The following is a 19,548-nucleotide window of genomic DNA, read 5'->3' as shown; positions in this document are numbered from 1 at the left end:
AGGTGGGTGTTTTCCCCCTACAAGATTGGGATGTCCCGAACCCCCATCATCAACTAAGCCGATACATGTGTAAATTCAGCTGCCCATCTCTTTCTCAAATGATGGGAAAGAGCCCTCGTAAACGGCGTCCAACTCGGTTTTAATTTCCGTAGGCGTATTGACTTTCAAATGAAAGTTGTTAATCACGGCACGATATTCGATTTTTTCCATTTTCTCAAAAACACTCACAATGACTTATTCAAACAGAACTGAGCGTCCAAAATGGCTGAAATTTTAGTGAGTTCCTTTCAACGCATGTGCGAATACATTACCCGCATTTTTTTGACGAGTACTGCCATTTTCATGTTGGGGTTCAGAACTTTTCAGAAAATCCTCATATTTTACGTGACGTAAGACAGCATTGCATAAAAAATTGTAGTGGGCTCTATTAGGAGTACACCCGCAAGTGTTTCCATGAATACTTATATGACCGATGTTTGGATACGTGGAAAGTTGTTTTTAAGTAAAACCATAAACGATCACAAACATCGAATGCTTGACTAAACCCTTTTTTTTAAAGACACGTGTATGAAATGTCTATTGTAAGCAGTTTTGTGCAATATCCCGACGACAAGTTCATTTTTACTGAAGCAAGCGTAATTTAGATATTTTGAAGTTGCTTATTGGGATGTATTAGGCTCTTTCCTCTGCAAGATGAACCAGAAAATCTTATTTGGTAAAAAGATGATGCTTCTCCTCACTAACTGTTTACGGGATCGGTTGATTGAGGCTTTCTTCGACCGCTGGATCGGTTGGCACGGACCTGACGGCAGAGATTATTTGCATCACCTTCAAGGTGATCTGATCCCATGTGATTTAATTTTTTAGAATTTTATAGAGAATCTTGTATTTGAGCCTCACGCTTTTTCCTAGTCGACCCGATTGTAGGCATAGGATTGAAGCAGCTGTCGCTCCAACTATTCCAGACCTTTCGATCAAAGTATGGGACAAAATCTTGGTTGGGTGTGTGCCGCGTAACGAAATGTGCTCGCACTGAACAAGTAGAGAAAAATTTTAAGAGTTACTCTTTCATTTTATTTGCGATTAATCCTTGTAAGTTAAAGTTATGATATATAAAATAGCTTTAAAATGCAGAGGTTCATTTTTGTACGTTCTGTATTTATTATTAAATATATAGTGACATTCCAAAATTATACATTACGTATCTCGCATAACTCAAAAATGATTAGCCATAGTATGTTGAAATTTTGGATTTAGGACTGTTGTAACATCTAGTTGTTCATCTCTCCTTTTCATTGCAATCGATTGAACCAAAAAGTCCAAAATTCAAAACAATTTGGTTTTGGTACTTTTTCTTAACTGCATTAATAAGACCTTATTGAGAACTTATTGAGGCACATCGGTTTGTATCCAACTTCATTTCCTTTTTTTTAAATTTAAATACATTGATATATTAATAATTATTAACTTGCAATTGTAAAAAAAAATTACAATAAATAATAATTCAATAGCAATAAAAAAACAAAATATTAAAAAATCATTAGTTATTAGTGAAATAAAATTTTATTTACTTTTACAAATGTGTATTATGTAATTTTATAGGCATACAAGTAAGTGATGTGGTGTTCAGATCAGATTTTGTGAAACATCTGATTATTCATTTTTGTATTTATTTTGTTGTTTGTTACAGCAAAATAATTTAGAAAACATAGTATTAGATAATTATAAGACAGATTTATTTAAAGAGTAATAAAAAATACAGAAAACTTACATAACATTTTTTATTGTCATTAATTATTGGTTTTTGAAGTATTTGTTTTTATCGTGTATCGCTGATTATATTGATCAGACGAGTTCGCTCAAAATGCTGGTTTGAATATGTGTGATTAAATCCTCCAATATGTACTTTGCGAAACTTGTGGGATGTGATAGGGAATTAGGATCACACAACTTGTTTTTAACGAATTTTTTTTAACGATACACAGTATCGTTTTCAAAGATTTAATTTTCAAATTTAGATTTACGACTGGACCCATCAGATTTCATTTCATCCATATTTCGTGCATCCACCTTTATCCTTGTGGATATTTGTAAGATGTACGTGCATCAAAATCTTTCACCTTTTGGTTTATGTGTAATTAATATAAACATGTAGCTAATGAAATTTAAATTGAAGAGTCAATTTATTCGCCATAAAAAATATTTTCAAATAAAACCACATATCAATATCTTTAAATGACCACTTTAACTGGAAAAAATGAAAATGACAGTTCTAATTTTGAGTGTCCGCCATATTATAAGGAAATATTTCTCAACATAAAATCGTTGTTGTTGACTCAATGAGAAATAATTCAAAATTTTTAAGGTAGGTTGTATTTAGGGTTGCCAGATTTCTTTCAAATCAAACCAGGGCACCCTCCCCACTGAAACAAGAATATTAGACCACTTAGTATTTTCCCCACCCTGTGATCTTGATCTTTAATATCGGCAATTCCTCCGTGGCTAATACTTAAATATGTTTTACAATGTTTGCAAAAGTCTTCGTATTCAGTTCTACTGGGACATATCCGTTCATTAAAAAAGGCAAAACTGAATACGAACCCTTTTGAAAACATTGTAATATGTATTTACAATTTAACGTAATAAAAAAGGCAAAACTGAATACGAACCCTTTTGAAAACATGTAATACGTATTTACATGCTAATCTCCTGGTGTAACATAAATTGCACCCTAGAATGTTTTGCAAAAATGCCTAAGAGGAAGTAAAAGTTTATTGAAAACTATAGTGAGACATATCCGTTCATTAAAAAAGTTTCTCTTAGGCATTTTTACGACAAATTCTAGGGTGCAATTTATGTTACACTGGGAGGTTGGTGTCTGGCTTCCGGTAGAAAAATTGCCAGTATAATTTTTAATGAATTTCTGTACGAAAGATTTAGCTGTAATAACATCAGTTGCTGTGGACGAAGAAAAAGAAAGGGAAAACAGAAGTGGAGTTTGCAGACTGGTGGTAATAAGTTATTTTTAAAGATTTAATAGTAAAATTCTCTTACATTTCCATATGACGCAATATTCGTTTAATGTATTGTGAGGAGTATAGAGTGAAGTGTATACCTGAACAATTTTTTCTTCTTTCATTTTGCTTTTTGTAATTAATAAGTATAAATTAAATTAATTATTATATTATTATATAAATAATGAAATGACTTTATAATATTATAAAAGAATACAATGTATACATCAACACAGCCGACTTGATCAATAGACACAACTGAAGAAGCTTAGTTAATAATACACACAGTTGGCCGGTTCCGTTAAAGGGCAGTAAATCGCTAGTACCGAACCAGGTATAATTTTGTACAGTGGAAACAAGAATGAGATTTCTAAAGTGTTACATAAGGAGGGTAGTTCCATATGATTGTGGGATATGGACAATGGGAGCAGAGGAAAGGAGAAGACTGGTGGCTCTGGAAATGTAGTGTTATAGGAGATTATTGAAAGTGATATAGTTGAATAACATCAGTAATGAAGAGATCGTGGAGAAAATTTGAGAAAAAAGGAGTTTTTGGCAAAATATTATGAAGAGAAGGGATGAACTTTTGGCCATTTTTTGTGTTTCGAGAAGTTATTAAAGATAATAATAGCAGGTTACATTGAAGGGAAAAAAGAAAGAGGAATACCAAGACTTCAGTATATGAAACAAATTGCTAATGATGTGGGATGTAACTCCTACAAGGAGATGAAATGGAAAGCGCAGAGTAAGAGAAGGAGGGCTACCACAAACCTGTCTGAAGATTGCTAACTAAAGAATATTATTAGATATGAAATTACTAATATTCTTACTTTTTTTTTTTTTTTTTTTTTTAACTCTACTCCCCTGGGCCGGTCCGACTGGTTGGTATTGTGCCACCCAGGGGAGTGCCTGTTCTACTCTAATGGGCCTTCCCACCTACCGGCTATGTGTCCGGCATGGTAGGTCGGCCCACCGGTGAGTTCTTTTGCCCCATCCGTATATCGCCACGTCAATACCATGTATTGTCGTGACGTGGCGATTGGGACTTCTCAGATCTTGATATTAACCTAACGAAAAAACCCTTAGGAGTCCCCAGTGGATCATCGGAACCGACACACCTCGGCATGTCAGCCCTCACCACTGAGGCTGTCCACCCTGCCCTATGCTAAATTTTAAAATCCTAGTCTCCTCTCATCGTTGTTTTTCTGCGTAAGTATTCTTTTGATGACCAACTCCACTTTTTTCCAAGTTTCTTCACGGTTTAACATGTTATTGATTAGTCTCCCAGTTCCATCAGATGACAGGTCAATACCGTCTGTCTCTTCCCTCCATTTATGACATACAGTGAAAGTATGTTCGACATCATCATCACTGTCACAGTACATACAGGCTGCAGTTTCCCTTCTACCGACTCTATGCAGTTAGTAATTAAAACTACTGTGTCCTGTAAAATACTGTGACATGTAAAAGTTTATTTCACCGTGTTTTCTATATATCCAGTTCCTTAGATTGGGGATTAGCCTTCTGGTCCTGTCTCCAGGGCCTGCTGTGCTCCATCTCTCTATTAGCCTATGCCTCGCTTCATGAACTTCAACACCTTGATCTCTTTCGACTCTGAAATGAGCCATAAGGTCGATCGGAGGCACTCCTGATAAAACGCATAAAAAGAGACTGTCCTGTACGCGGAAACCACGCCAAGCAACAGTCTCCTATGGGTCCTAACTAAGCGTGCCAAGTTCTTCTTTATCCGTACTGAAGGCCACCATACTGGGACAGCATATAATATCGACGACATAACCGAGGACCCAACAACCCTCCTTTTAGACGCTTTAGGTGCTCTTTGAGAAGTCATAATAATATTAAGAGATTTAGTCATCTTATCAGCCCTATTACAAACCTCATGTATGTGTTCCATAAATGCACCATTTCTCTAAAAGGTGACCCCCAAGTACTTTAATCTATCTGTTTCTCTATTACTTGTTCATTGACCTTGATATTTAGCCGTATGATCCTTCTGCCAGTAAATGTAATAAAATTACATTTACCAGTATTTAGCGTTAGATTCTTTTCACATAGCCAACCATTTATTATCTGCAATGCCAAATTAGCCTTTTCTTGTGCCTCCAATTCATGCCTGTCACTCGCCAAGACCACCAAATCGTCGGCATAGGCCATAACTTCAACCCCAGCAGGATAGTCTAGATTTAAGATCTCATCAAACATTAAGACCCATAATAATGGGCCTAAAACTGAGCCCTGGGGCACTCCACCATGTATATCTATCTCCATTTCTCCTTCTTGCGTTGCCACCTTGCATGTTCTATCAGAGAGGTATCTCATTACTTGCCAACTCAAATATGGACTAACATTTTTTGCTAATAGCGCTCTATGTATATGGCTCCATTTAATGGAGCCAAACGCATTCTTGATATCTAATGAGACAAGCAGTGGAACACTCCTCGTCCACCAGGTGCCGCGTCTTACATCTGTCATCCAGGAGACTACTTTCTTGGCGGCCATCACTGTGGAGCGACCTTTCCAAAACCCATATTGCTTTTGGCTAATCCCCACTCCTTGCTCAATTTCTCCAATAATCCTTGCGGCAAGCATCTTCTCGATCACCTTGCTCATATTATTTAAAAGGCTTAACGGCCTGTATCGAACTTGTTCTTGTTCCTTTCCACCCTTGGGGAGAAAAACAACTCTTGCTTCTCTCCAGCACCGCGGATAGCAGTCATTCTCTAGCCCATGGCTGGCAATGTCCGTCATTTCCCAAGGCCGTTTTTTAAAAAGTCCTTTAAGTATAGCAGCTGGAATTCTGTCTACGCCGGGGCTTCTTTTATTGCCAAGCTGGCCAATGGCACAATTCAGTTCGGCAGGTGTAAATCTCCTGGGCTCAAAATCAGGTAAGGTGATAATCGCTTCTTCTTCGCACGGAAATAACTCGTTGAACTGGACCCTGGCGTGATGCTCGCTCAATATCGGTAAACGCCTGCCGAACTTCTTCGTGACGATTTTGTATGCCTGGCCCCAGGGGATCATTGTCCAACTCCTCGCAAAGTCTGGCCCAATGATCCCTTTTGGCTCTCTTGATTGACCTATTAAGCTGACGCCTTGCCTCTAAATAACATTTGACTGCGGTGTCATATTCAGAGCCGCCTCTGATCCTTAGTCTTTGCTTTTTCCTCCTAGCTTGTTGTAGAGTATTGCGAAAGCACGCTATCTCATTAGACCACCAGTATACTTGTCTTCTACTCCTGGTGGCCCTTATCTCCCTGTCCATCTCTTGTTGAATAATTGATGTGAGAGTATCACTAAAATTCTTACTTAAAATAAAACTTCATCACTTCTTGGTTTTAAACCATAGACAGTGCATAAACATGCTTTTATTATTTTTAATTTTATGTTCTTCCGCCAAAATATTTTACACTGTAGAAATTTTTTAAAACTAGCATAAGTAGTAATTTTTAATAATTTCCAATATTGTAGTATTTATATTTCTTTGTATCTTTAATCTCTTTCAATTTATAATTCTTATTATTAAACGCTCTTGATCCTGAATTTTTTCCACTGCTAACTTTACTGGAAATCCTGTTTTTCTGAAAGATATTCTGGTGTGGTATTAAGTATTTCATGGTCTGCTGACTCCCAAATTGCTGCTACCCTTTTGGAAGCAAATTAGAAAATAACCAGAAATCCCACGTGTCTGTATTTGAGAATAAATCATTTAGCGAACTAGGGAAATATATTTATTTTGAAAGTTTTAGACTAAATAAATGGAACAGATGGAGATTTTTCTGTAGTTTAGTTTGCAATTGCAAAATTTTCACAGATCTGATCTTTGTATGATGAATGAGGATGATATGTATGAGTGTAAATGAAGTGAGTCTTGTACATAAAGAAATAAATGTTCTTCACGTATTTAATTTTTTTTGTCTAGATAATTTTCCACTTTTGATTTAAAAAAATTAAATTTATTAGTGATGCAACCAGTATATGCTGCATAATGTTCGTCTAAGCTCTTTTCACTCTGTTTAGAGCTGCTTGGGTAAAGATTTTCCAACCACCATGAGCTAGCTTCCTTATCGTGTTTTAAAAATTTTTGTGCTGAACCTTCTTTGATTAACAATTTCTCAGACGGTCAATGTTTTTGGTTTATTGATAGTTTGTCAAAATGTTGATTATTTTCTATTGAAATTTGACCTTATTTGAGAGAGAGCCTTTTTCTTATCATCCTTTTATTTTGCTAATTTTCATAGCATTTGTCACTTAATGTCTTTTTAATTTTACTCTATGCCTCAGCTTATGGGAAAGTGTGATACGTTAGTGTCATTCAGCATGTCCTGTTACACAAAATTACTATGTAATAAAAACGTTTATATCACATTATTATATAGAATGACACTAATAAACTCAGACAAGAAGTGTACCAAAAAGGGTAGAAAAAAAATTAGCTATGTACTACAAGACTAACTGCAGCAATCTCTCTCTCTCTCTTCCTGTTTAGCCTTCGGTAACTACCATTTAGTTAATTCTTCAGAGGATGAATGAGGATGGTATGTATGAGTGTAAATGAAGTGTAGTCTTGTACATACTCAGTTCGACCATTCCTGAGATGTGTGGTTAATTGAAACCCAACCACCAAAAAACACCAGTATCTACGATCTAGTATTCAAATCCATGTAAAAATAACTGGCTTTACTAGGACTTGAAGGCTGTAACTCTCGACTTTCCAAATCAGCTGATTTGGGAAGACGTGTTAACCACTAGACCAACCCGGTGGGTTTAACTGCAGCAATCTGTTTAATTCTATCTCCTGTCTGTAACTATTTGTGAAGAAAAATGTTTGAATTTTCTTTGGGCCAACTTTACTCTTTGTGTAATTATCATGTATTCCAAAAATTCTTTACTGTGGTTATATGAGTTCTTGGCACATAAATTAAAAACAAGGTCACCGAACAGGTAGTATTTTAGCTGTATATGTACTTAAGAATTATTGAAATTCTTCAAAGATTGGTTAGGCTTAACTTTAAAAAAAAAAAATAAAAATTATATTTGAACAGAATACTTTTGCATCAGATCCTGAATACTTTTGCTGAGATAACTTTATTTTATTATTTATTTATTGTATGACAACATAGATTATAACATCATGACAGTTTGGTTTCCTAGTAAATTTTTTTATTATTTGTTAGTTGATATTAATGTTGAAATACAAAAATGTTTTGGAGTTCTTCAGATTGTGACTTTGAAGGATTGAGGAACCTCAGGTATTAATTTCTTAAACCCTGTTTAAGTTAATTGCTGGATTGATGACCTCAGGTATTAATTTCTTAAACCCTGTTTAAGTTAATTGCTATTTTTCCTTACTTTGCATCCTCTTTCACAGTGCTATTCTCAGATATTATCGGTATAGTAAAATAATCAAGTTGTATGAGGTATGGTTTACTTTTCTGCAGAGGTGTGTGCAATCCTATATTTATTATGTTGTTGTGTATTTTTAATTTTGTTACAGAGCTCATTGGCTGACGCAAAATCTCAGTTACAGAAATCTATCCAGGAGGTTGAAGAAAAATGTTCTAGTTTAAAATCCACAATGGCTACATTGAAAATACAACTTTATGCAAAATTTGGAAATCATATTAATTTGGAACCTGATGAAGAATAATTCTGTATTATTTATTTATAATGTTTTTTTTTATTAATATTTTTAAAATTTGTAATAATGAATTGATACTCTCTGCTTAAATGTTTAAATTCTGAAGATATTATTTTATTGTCCAATTCATAATGATATTTTGTTATCGTATTTTATAATTTTCTATGAAGTTAAGTAATATTAAATCTGTTTTATGTAATCTCTTTCTTTTTTTTAATCAGTCAGAGAATTGACCCCTTGGAAATCTTTTCAAGATACTAACAAATTTTTTTTCAGGATTAAAAGAAAATGTCTCCCAAGTATTATGCAATTTTACTTATTCACTAGTATTAATCCTTATCTCTAATGAAATAAATGTACGTATATGTAAATTAAACAAATCCACTTTGGAGTCATAGGCCTTTGTTCATTTTCAACCTTTGGGGCAAACAACAATAAGTAATAGGTTTCACTACTACCGATTGTATGATCTCAATTATAAAATTATTGACCAATAATAAATTAAACATCTGATTGATGTTCATACGATGGGAAAATTAAATAATTTTAAAAGTATCTTAGGAATTGTTTCTGTATGTGTATTTTTATTGGTTTAAGTTTTTTATGTTATGAAAATTGGTTTTTAAAATTGCATTTTTTTTTCCCAAATATTACCAAAAATTTCTTAAAATTATATTTTTAAATTAGCTACTGTATTTGTGACTGCATTAAAATTTGTTTATCAAAAACGAATCTCTCTAAATTTAGTAGAGTTCATTTTTAAAACAACAAAAGCAAGGAAAGGCCAATAAAAAATTTTAATTTTAAGTAAATGAAAATCTTCAAAAATTTAATAATTAAATTTTGTTATAGTTGTAAAATTAATTTTGCTGTGTAAAACACAACTGTGTAAAATTTATGAAATGTTGCTATGTCGAGATTTTTTATTAAGTATGAATTATTCATTCTAAAATGGATATTTAATTTATCCGAGAAAATCATATTTATAAGAAAAAATATCAATATCAAAGAGAAAAAGTATATTTTTCATTAATATAGAAATTTACATATATTATTAACAATTTACATATATTATTTACATTATACATTATCTAATTATATTTTTTGTTAAACTAGTGATTAACATAGATCTTCATTTATGATTTGTTCTGTGGAAAGCTAGATGTGCTCAATGGTGAAATTAATCTGAAAAAAACATACTCAATTAGTTTAATATTTTTTTAGTATAAAATATCTTCTTCTCATCAGGCTCTACGCGAATCGCCTGTTCCAATGTCAAAGAAATTCTACATCTATGCATTCAGATTTAACTAGTGATAATTGTCTGTGAACCAGTAGGGTATAAGTAAAGCAACACTTTTCATAAAAATGGGACTACGTTATCATTCCATCACCATACTTATGAAATACTACTTTCCATGTATACTTATTTATGTAGATTCATTATTGTTTGATTTATGAAAATAAATGTTTCCATGGGACTGTTTATCACCATCGTTTCCTTGGTCTATAAAATATTAAAAATATTTTTTATACTAAAGAATATGTTTATTAAATCACATCATCTTGAAAAACATGCAAGATGAATTCAAGAATGTTGTGTAAATTTACATGAAGTGTACTCAATGATATTTGAATGTAGTGTAACCATATAAATCGTTCACTGATCTTGTCTGATTAATTTTTTTTTCTTTTGCAAGTATATAAAGTCTATAAACAAGCCTGCACAATAAACTATGATGAAATGAAATATACAGCTGCTGCCTACTCTCTTTTCATCACAAACAAATATTTAAGCACAATTTAAGAATTTGGCTCACTGAACATGTTTTAAAATAATGATACTTTGAAATAGTTAAGATGTGACAATCAAAATTTCATTTGTATTATGACTTACCAGCAGTGTGTTTCTTTTTTTCACAAAAACAGTGTAGCTATAACCTAAGTGCTTAATACATGTGTGCATGTGTTTCACATGCATGGCAGTGTTTTGTTTTATTCTATGTTCTTGGTCAACTAGTAACTGAATCCAAGAAAGACAGATATTTCATTAATTACAAATCAATTAATTCATGGCTTTGCTGTCTTTTTTCTGTTATTTAATCATTTGTTTACTTTTTAATATTTGTGTAAGTACCTAATCAGTACTTTTTTCTATTGTAAATTGAAAATTCTCATTAATATTTTTAAATTCTTGGAATTACAGATATTAAAACTGTCCTGTCAGATTCTAGTCTAGCAGAAGAAGAGTCTGTAAAAATGAAATGAATAAAATTAGTAGTGGAATCTTAAAATGTAAAATTCTGTTCATTGTAGAAAGTTTTTGTATTTTTCATGGTCAAATACATATTTGTTTTTGTTAATTTTAAATATAAACCTTTTAAGAAATATTTAGCGATTAATATCTTGGTTAGAAATTTCTCCTTAAAAAAATGTCTGTGTGGGAAACAAACAGCATTTCAAAATCCTTTGAATCATATTTGTAATATAACTGTTGTGTTTATTTATCAATAAATAAAAGTTAGTAATTTGATTTCACTTACCAAATTTATATACTGCTGTCACTTTCTTTAACATTCTCGCATAATCCAGCATGTTTAATTCTTAATCCTAGACACGTAAAATCAAAATTAAGTAAATTTAATGTTGTATTCAAATTATAAAACATACAAATAGATACAAAAATCATTAAAACTGGATGAATTGTGTTAATAGTTTTTATGGATTGAGATAGATATTTAATTCATTTCACAAACGTTCAGAATCGCCCAGTTAATACCACTTCCAAATCTTCCAAACCATCTCTTCCTTGTATGCTTAGATTAATTTCTTTTTTAGTTTTGTTTACAAATTTCATTATTAAGTTACCTTAGCTCTATATTTATTTAAGTTTCATTTTAAAGGTAAGAATTATTTAAATTGTTTGAGAAATGTTTTCATATGGAAGTGGATCATGACCTATGTGATCACAATGAAATTAAAGAAAAAAATCATATGCAGATTCTCTCCAGAGTAAAGATTAATTTGATTAATAAAATGACTTATAATGACTTTCTGAACAGAAATTAAGAATCAAGAAGTCATATCTTTCTTATGATTTTCAGCATTGCCAACAGGTTTCTTCAGAGAATAATTGAAAAAAAAAATTGAAAAATGTTGTTTTTAATATTTTGCAATTTTATCTTTTGTAATGGTTCATAGATAAATTCCAAAAGATAAGAATTTAAGAACTTAATTTCACTACTAAAAACATATCTTGTTATCTTTATGATAACAATATTCCTTCCTCACAAAGGATTATTGACTGGAGGAATTGTGACAACGATTGTTCCTGTTGCTTGGAGGGATCCTAGAGTTCCTATGGATGGAGGTCATTTTGCTTTTGTGTTGTAGTTCCTCTTTTGGTAGCTCAGTTTTCTTATCCTTGATCTCGATATTCCCATTTTGGATTAGGCCTTCTATCCCTGTAAGTCTGTGTTGAACATGTCAGGACTTGTAGACCCAAGGCATACTGGGAAGATTTGATGGAGGGTTACGTATGCATCCAGGGACTGTTTTATTTTCGATCGGTGCACAGATTGCCTCATGCCTTTCAGTTATAATCAGACTTTTTAATTCTTCCTAAAATTAAATACAGTGATCAAATTACACTGCTTGACAAAAAATGTTGACTAAGGCTTCTAAACTCCCAGTTGACCCAACAGTCGTATGGGTACAAGTAGAACTAGGTTGCAAGCATCTCTTACAGCTGTTCATATATTAAGCATTATTATTTTCTTTTATTATTATTAATAAGTACAACACATTTTTATAATTATTACTACTTTTATTCAGTATGGGTATAAATATTTAATTTTGCATTGTACACTTACAGAATATTCATTATCGTTAAATTAAGTGTGCTAGTTATTTTAATGTCTGTATCATTGTTATTTTTACTATTTATTTTATGAGAATAAGATTATTGTAAGCAAGGACAAACCTTACAGTATGAGAGAAGCATATATTGAGGTAGAAATATTAGAAGTAATATTATAAATAGTTTGATGAAGAGAAAAAAATAGATAGATTATTTCATCTTCAGTTGCAAGTTGTTACATTTTTTGTGCATGAAATTAAGTTGATTGTGTCTAGAATGATGTTGTATGCAGCGCTGAACTGATGAAGCATACAATATTAATTTTGTCAAGCAGTACAGTAGAGTAGCAAAATCCTATGTTTGTTGAGATGTATAGACACAATTCAAATAGTGTTATTTATCCATAAGGTAGGATGTGTTATTGAACACATTGCTCTAACTACATAGTATTATTCAAAAGTACATTTGTTAACATGATTTAGAAACTTTGTAGCTTTCGGGCCTCCAGTTTTCTCCCTATCCCTTAATCTTTTTTAGAATATTTAAAAATATGGTACGTTAAGAGACATCTGAGGATTGCAGAAGCTGAAATGAATTAACATTCAAGAATTGCAGCTACAGTGGTTTTTATTTGACAACTACAACAGTTTATCCTCTGAAATTTTGGGCATATTAAACATTAATGTGTTCATTGTGTGACTGATGAATGGAATACTTTTTTTCTGGTAATTGTATTATTTTTTCTCTTCCCTAAATTCACCAAATTAAGTCCAGAAAATGAGTTAACCAGCCTTGAACCACCTACATGATAATTATTAAACTAAATGTTGCGTAATCGGTTATAATAACAATGCGTAAAAGTAATTACCATTTACTTCCTTCATTCTGCAATTTAATAGACATTCATTTGAATATGTTTCATCGTCTGTACCACAAACCGGTCTGAACATACGATTGCAAGCACAACTTTCTGCTTGTGCTAAATCCAATTCAGCCATGATTAAAACTGAGATCATTAAACATACAAATAAATTTTTCGTGTACATTTTGAATCTGAAAAATAAAAATAAATTGTTTAATTTACAGAAGTATAAAGTTATCAGCTATTTTTCCTGATATTCATCATTAGCATTCTTATATTATTACTTTTTTTTTTGTACAATATACACAAAAGTATTAATCAATTTTTTATCAATTAGGCTATTTATTTTAGTTTTATTATTTTTGCTTTTATTATTGTACATAATTTATTTTCTCCATTAACTATTTAATTACATATTTTAAAATTATTAAAGAAAAATACTAATCAAATTTTATAAACTTTCATTTGTTACTGTTTATTTTTCTTATTGCATTTAAAGTCCTTACCACTCCTTATCAATTTTTTCAGTCTTATTACCATAAGTGTTTTATTTCATATACAATAATATTTTATTATGAAAAAATTATTAAACATTCTAATTTGAAAATATTATGACCTTACCACATTTAAGGAGGCATAGGACACAATTTTTATAAATATTGATGTTTTTGGCCAATATTTTTTTGCTGTTCCTAGAAATCAAAACCTTGTCTTAATTAGTAAGGACTATTTGTTAAGCAATACTAGTAATAACATGGAATATATTGTTTTGGGAGGAAGTTTTGTCAACAGCTGCACCCTAAAAATGCAATAAATGCAGTGAACAATAAAGTAGTATAATGACATATTTTTCAATAAATATCCTTAGTTAATGTTTAAAAATTACATAAATTGAAGAAAAAATGGACCTTTTTTTAAAATTGAGTACAAGATTTGATACTATGGCCGTGATGCTTGCTAAATTCTTTCAGCGGGGCCTGCTGGAAGAATTTATATAGAGTATATCACATTTAGTATATGTGACAGTCAACCTGTTAGGATAAATCACTTAAGTATTACTTCAGCATACATATCTGTTTTTTTTTTTTTTTTTTTGTTTAATTTAATAGAATTAATCGGTGTACAGGAATAATATACAAACTGCTGTATTAGTCTCATGACTTATTGAATCATTCCTGAGATACTAAAGAAGATAGATGACCAAAACATACATATTTATACAAACCTACATGCAGAATTTTATCATGATATTTTTGAGAAATAAAAAAAATCCAGAGGAAGGGATATTTCTTTAATTTACCTGTGCAACATAGAAAATAAAAATTACAGTTTTCGATTTAATCAAATATTACAGTTTGATGTTGAAGTTGTTTTTATCATCTTCAAATATAAAATTTTTGTTTGGTTTGAAAATTATAAAAAAAGTCTTTTAATTTGGGAAAAAATTTAAAAGCTTAAAAAAACATTGTTATTAATATTAATCACTTTTTTTATTTATATTATTATTCAGATGTTTGTAAAATTATACTAAAGGCATTGTTCTGCTCAATAAAAAAAAAAAATCAATAATTTGTAAAGTCTTTTTCTGAATTTCTAGATAAGTATTCAAACATTTCAATAATTATTGAGAAATCATAAGCAAATAGTGCACATTCATTTACATTAACTACTAGTATTTATATTTATAGTAGATTTCTACAATAATTTTGTTCCTCTGATATGCATTTAAAAAAAATTTTTGTTATAAAAAATTAAAAAAAATTAAATGATACCATTAAAATAAAATTTCACTTACAGTGGATATGTTACGAAAAGTAATCTTAACTATGTTAATATTATTGATCTGTTTCACTTGTTTATAACAGAATAATTAGAACAACTCCAACTCCACTACTTATAGTTAAACAGTTATCTACTAAAAGCAAAATCTCGTCGAACGACCGTTGATATATATATATATTTTCTTATTTAATTTTTTATAATTATATTGTTATCAATTAATGGGCAATTCATAAAATGTTTTGTCTGTTTTACAGGAAATTTTTCAAACAGCTTTTCTGGTTAATTAAGTTTCATAACTTATCATATTTAAGATAAGATTTGAATTTAGTTGTGAAGATATTAAAGTGTTATTCTTGATTAAAAAAAAAAATTAACAAAAATCAAGGAGTGTGTTGTGTAAGACTCTGAAGATAAAAAATTATATAATCAGTTTAATAAATGATTAAAGCTTTTATGAATGTCTTAAAATAAATTTTTGCTCTAACATTTATTTGATTAATTAATTTATTTATTTTCAAATTTACATTTATTATATATTTTATCTGAACATTGATGTAATTTTATCGTCTTTAATTTTATTAACTCTTGGGATCAGTTCTCAGAATCTTATTAAAAAAATTATGTCGCTTGATGACAGATCTGTTGAATACGGTGAGTTGTCAACCAATTCAAAGTGCAATTCATGATTTTTAGCACGGTTACCATCAAAGTCCTAATGGAAAAGCACTTTCTTCTTTTTCAAATTTTGTCTTTTTTTTAATTTCTACCTTTAGCTCATCAAAAAATGATGCGTAATACTGTCTTGTTATTGTTTTAACTTTCTGAAGATAATCGATAAACAAAATTCCGTTATTATTCCAAAACACAGTCGCCGTCGCCTTCCCGGCCGATGGAACCGCCTTCCCGTTTTTCGGAGCAGTTTCACCCTTTGCAGTCCACGTTCTGACTTATTTCGTCTCAGAAGTGTAGTGGTGGATCCATATTTCATCTACAGTTATGAATCGACGCGAAAAATCTGACTTGTTTTGCTTAAACTGCACCAGAAGAGCTTTGGAAATATTCATTCAAATGCGTTTTTGGTCAAAAGTGAGCAAATGCGCCGGTAGCTTACGCATATCCAATTCTTCGATTAATATATGCCAATACCTTCTTTCGATGGTATCAGTGGTGGTTGCAGTTTTTAGTTGTCTTTAAACTCACTCGTTTTCTGAGGCATTCACAGTCACGAACGATGTTGTCAAATCTGTACTAGGAGCGGGGTTCGCTCTTCCGCGGTTTCCATTAGTTAGTTTGAGGGAATCATGATAGGCTGGATGTGAAGATGTCCGTTTGACGCCTACGTGAAGGCGAAATATGATATGTATTTACTGATGCAAATGTCTGCCGAGGCATTTACATCGGTGGCATCCCAACCGACCCTGGCTGATGACTGTGAGATGTAATCGGTGAGAGAGTCTAAACACGACCTCCGGTAAAGCCCCTCAAGGCTCACAACGAAGGGGGTGGAGTGGTTACCGATAACGTCACAAGGTGGGTGTCTTCCCCCCACGGGGTTGGGATGCCCCGAACGCTCATCATCAACTAAGCTGGTACGACCCAGCTGCTCACGATTTTTTGCATTTTCACAAAAACACTCACAATAACTTACTCAAACGATTATCAAACACAACTGAGCGTCCAAAATGGCTGAAATTTTAGTGAGTTCCTTTCAACGCATGTGCGAATACATTCCCCACATTTTTTTGACGAGTACTGTCATTTTCATGTTGAGGTTCAAAACTTTTCAGACAATCCTCGTATTTTACGTGACGTAAGACTGCATTGCATAAAAAATTCTAATAGGCTGTATTAGGGGTACACCCGCAAGTATTTGCATGAATACTTATATGACCGATGTTTGGATACGTGGAAAGTTGTTTTTAAGTAAAACCATAAACGATCACAAACATCGAATGCTTGACTAAACCCATTTTTGTAAAAGACACGTGTTTAAAATATCTACAGCAAAAGGTTTTGTGCAACATCCCGACGGCAAGTTCATTTTTACTGAAGCAAGCGTAATTTAGATATTTTGAAGTTGCTTATTGGGATGTATTAGGCTCTTTCCTCTGCAAGATGAACCAGAAAATCTTATTTGGTAACAAGATGATGCTTCTCCTCACAAACTGTATACGGGATCGGTTGATTGAGACTTTCTCCGACCGCTGGATCGGTCGCCATGGACCTGACGGCAGAGATTATTTGCATGGCCTCCAAGGTGATCTGATCCCATGTGATTTAATTCTTTGGAATTTTATAGAGAATCTTGTATTTGAGCCTCACGCTGTTTCCTGGTGAACCCTATTTTAGGCGTTGGATTGAAGCAGCTGTCGCTCCAGCTATTCCAGACATTTCGATTAAAGTATGGTATGTGTAGAGAAAAATTTTAAGAGTTACTTTTTCATTTTATTTTCTACTAATGGTGTAAGTTAAAGTTATGATATATAAAATAGCTTTAAAACCCCGATGTTCTTTTTTGTACGTTCTGTATTTATTTATTATTAAAAATATCGCGACATTCCAAAATTATACATCTATGTATCTCGCATAATTCAAAAGCGATTAGCCGTAGCATATTGAAATTTTGGATTTAGGACTGTTGTGCATCTCTTCTAGTTGTGCATCTCTTCTTTTGACTGCAATCGACTGAACCAAAAGTGTCAAAAAAATCCCCTAATATAAAAAAATTGGTCTTTTTCTTAACTGCATTAATAAGACCTCATTGAGAGCTTTTTAACGACATTTCATAAGTGGTACATATTTTCATTGGTTCCAGTTATAGCCAAATGAAATTTTAATTAATGAAATATTTGGATCTTATAAGGGGAAGACATAACGGTTCGAATCCGACTTCTTTTCCTTTTTTTTAATTTAAATATATTAATTTATTAATAATTATTAACCTGTGATTGTAAAAAACTTTTACAATAAATAATAGTTTAGTAACAATAAAAAAAAATTATGAAAAAATAAGAAGTTACTAGTGAAATAAAATTTTGAGTACTTTTTAAAATGTGTATATGTAATTTAATGGCGTATATGTAAGTCATCTGATGTCCATATCAGATTTTCTGAAACATCTGATTAATTGTTTTTGTATTCATGTTGTTGATGGTTAAATCATAATAATTGAAAAAACATGGTATTAGATAATTGACTACATGGTATAAGACTTAGATTTATTTAAAGAGTAATAAAGATACTTTTATTCTATCCTAATATTTCAGGTAAGATTGTTGAATTAATAAGTATATAATTATTTGATGTTAATAAAAACTAATATTTTAGCGATTGTGCCCAATTTATTAAAGAATTGGAGGATCTAATCTCACTTTCAAATGAAATCAAATTTTATGTACTTTTCTTTTTAAAAAAAATGTGTAAGTATAAAAAATGTGTAAATGTATAAGTTGTACTATTTGTTCGTAAATATGAAAAAGTTGTTATAAAAATGCACAGTATGGCTGATAATTTGATATTTCACTTTCACGTTTTTTGGGCCAGAAAATAAAGTCATGTAGTGTTCAAATCAGATTTTTTAATACAGACTACAGAAAACTTACAAAACATTTTTTATTGTCATTTATTATTGGTTTTTATAGTATTTGTTTTTTTTTATCGTTTATCGCAGATTGTATTGATCGGACGAGTTCGTTCAAAACGCTGGTTTGAAGATGTGTGATTAAATCCAAACGTATTTTACGAAACTTGTGGGATGTGATGAGGGAATTAGAATCACACAAAATCTGTTTCACACAACTTTTATATCCTTAATTTTTTTTAAGGATATACAGTATGGTTTTCAAAGATTTAATTTTCAAATTTAGATTTACGACTCGACCCATCAAATTTCATTTCATCCATGTTTCGTGCACCCACCTCTATCCTTGTGGATATTCGTAAGATGTACTTGCATCAAAATCTTTCACCTTTTGGTTTATGTGTAACTTCTATAAACATGCAACAAATGAAATTTAAATTAAAAAGAATGAATTTATTTCATAAAAAATATTTTCAAATAAAACCGAAACAAACAACAATATTAGACCAATTGGTTTTTTCCTCACCCCGAAATCTTAATCTTTTATATCCGCAATTCCTCCTTGTCTAATACTTAAATACGTATTACAATGTTTTCAAAAGGGTTCGTATTCAGTTTTGCCTTTTTTAATGAACGGATATGTCTCACTATAGTTTTCAATAAATTTTCACTTTCTCTTAGGCATTTTTACGATAAATTCTAGGGTGCAATTTTTGTTACACCGGGAGGTTAGTGTGTGGCTTCCGGTAGAAAATTATCAATACAATTTTTAATGAAGTTCTATACGAAAGA

General features: G+C 31.5%; 1 protein-coding gene across 1 annotated transcript; it reads right to left on the bottom strand.

The window, feature by feature from the left end:
• Positions 1–9,677: 9,677 nt before the first annotated feature.
• On the bottom strand, positions 9,678–15,347 carry LOC142326331 (ovomucoid-like). Its single transcript, XM_075368745.1, has 4 exons — positions 15,190–15,347; positions 13,401–13,585; positions 11,217–11,283; positions 9,678–9,858 (listed from the first exon to the last, which is right to left on the bottom strand). The coding sequence occupies exons 2-3, from the start codon at positions 13,576–13,578 to the stop codon at positions 11,222–11,224; spliced, it is 240 nt and encodes a 79-aa protein (XP_075224860.1). The 5' UTR covers positions 13,579–13,585; positions 15,190–15,347; the 3' UTR covers positions 9,678–9,858; positions 11,217–11,221.
• Positions 15,348–19,548: the final 4,201 nt, after the last annotated feature.

Source organism: Lycorma delicatula, chromosome 6 (genome assembly GCF_047948215.1).
Source record: "Lycorma delicatula isolate Av1 chromosome 6, ASM4794821v1, whole genome shotgun sequence".
Lineage (NCBI taxonomy): Eukaryota > Metazoa > Arthropoda > Insecta > Hemiptera > Fulgoridae > Lycorma > Lycorma delicatula.
The sequence above is the reverse complement of the archived record's forward strand: the minus strand, read 5'-3'. Positions and strand labels throughout refer to the sequence as shown.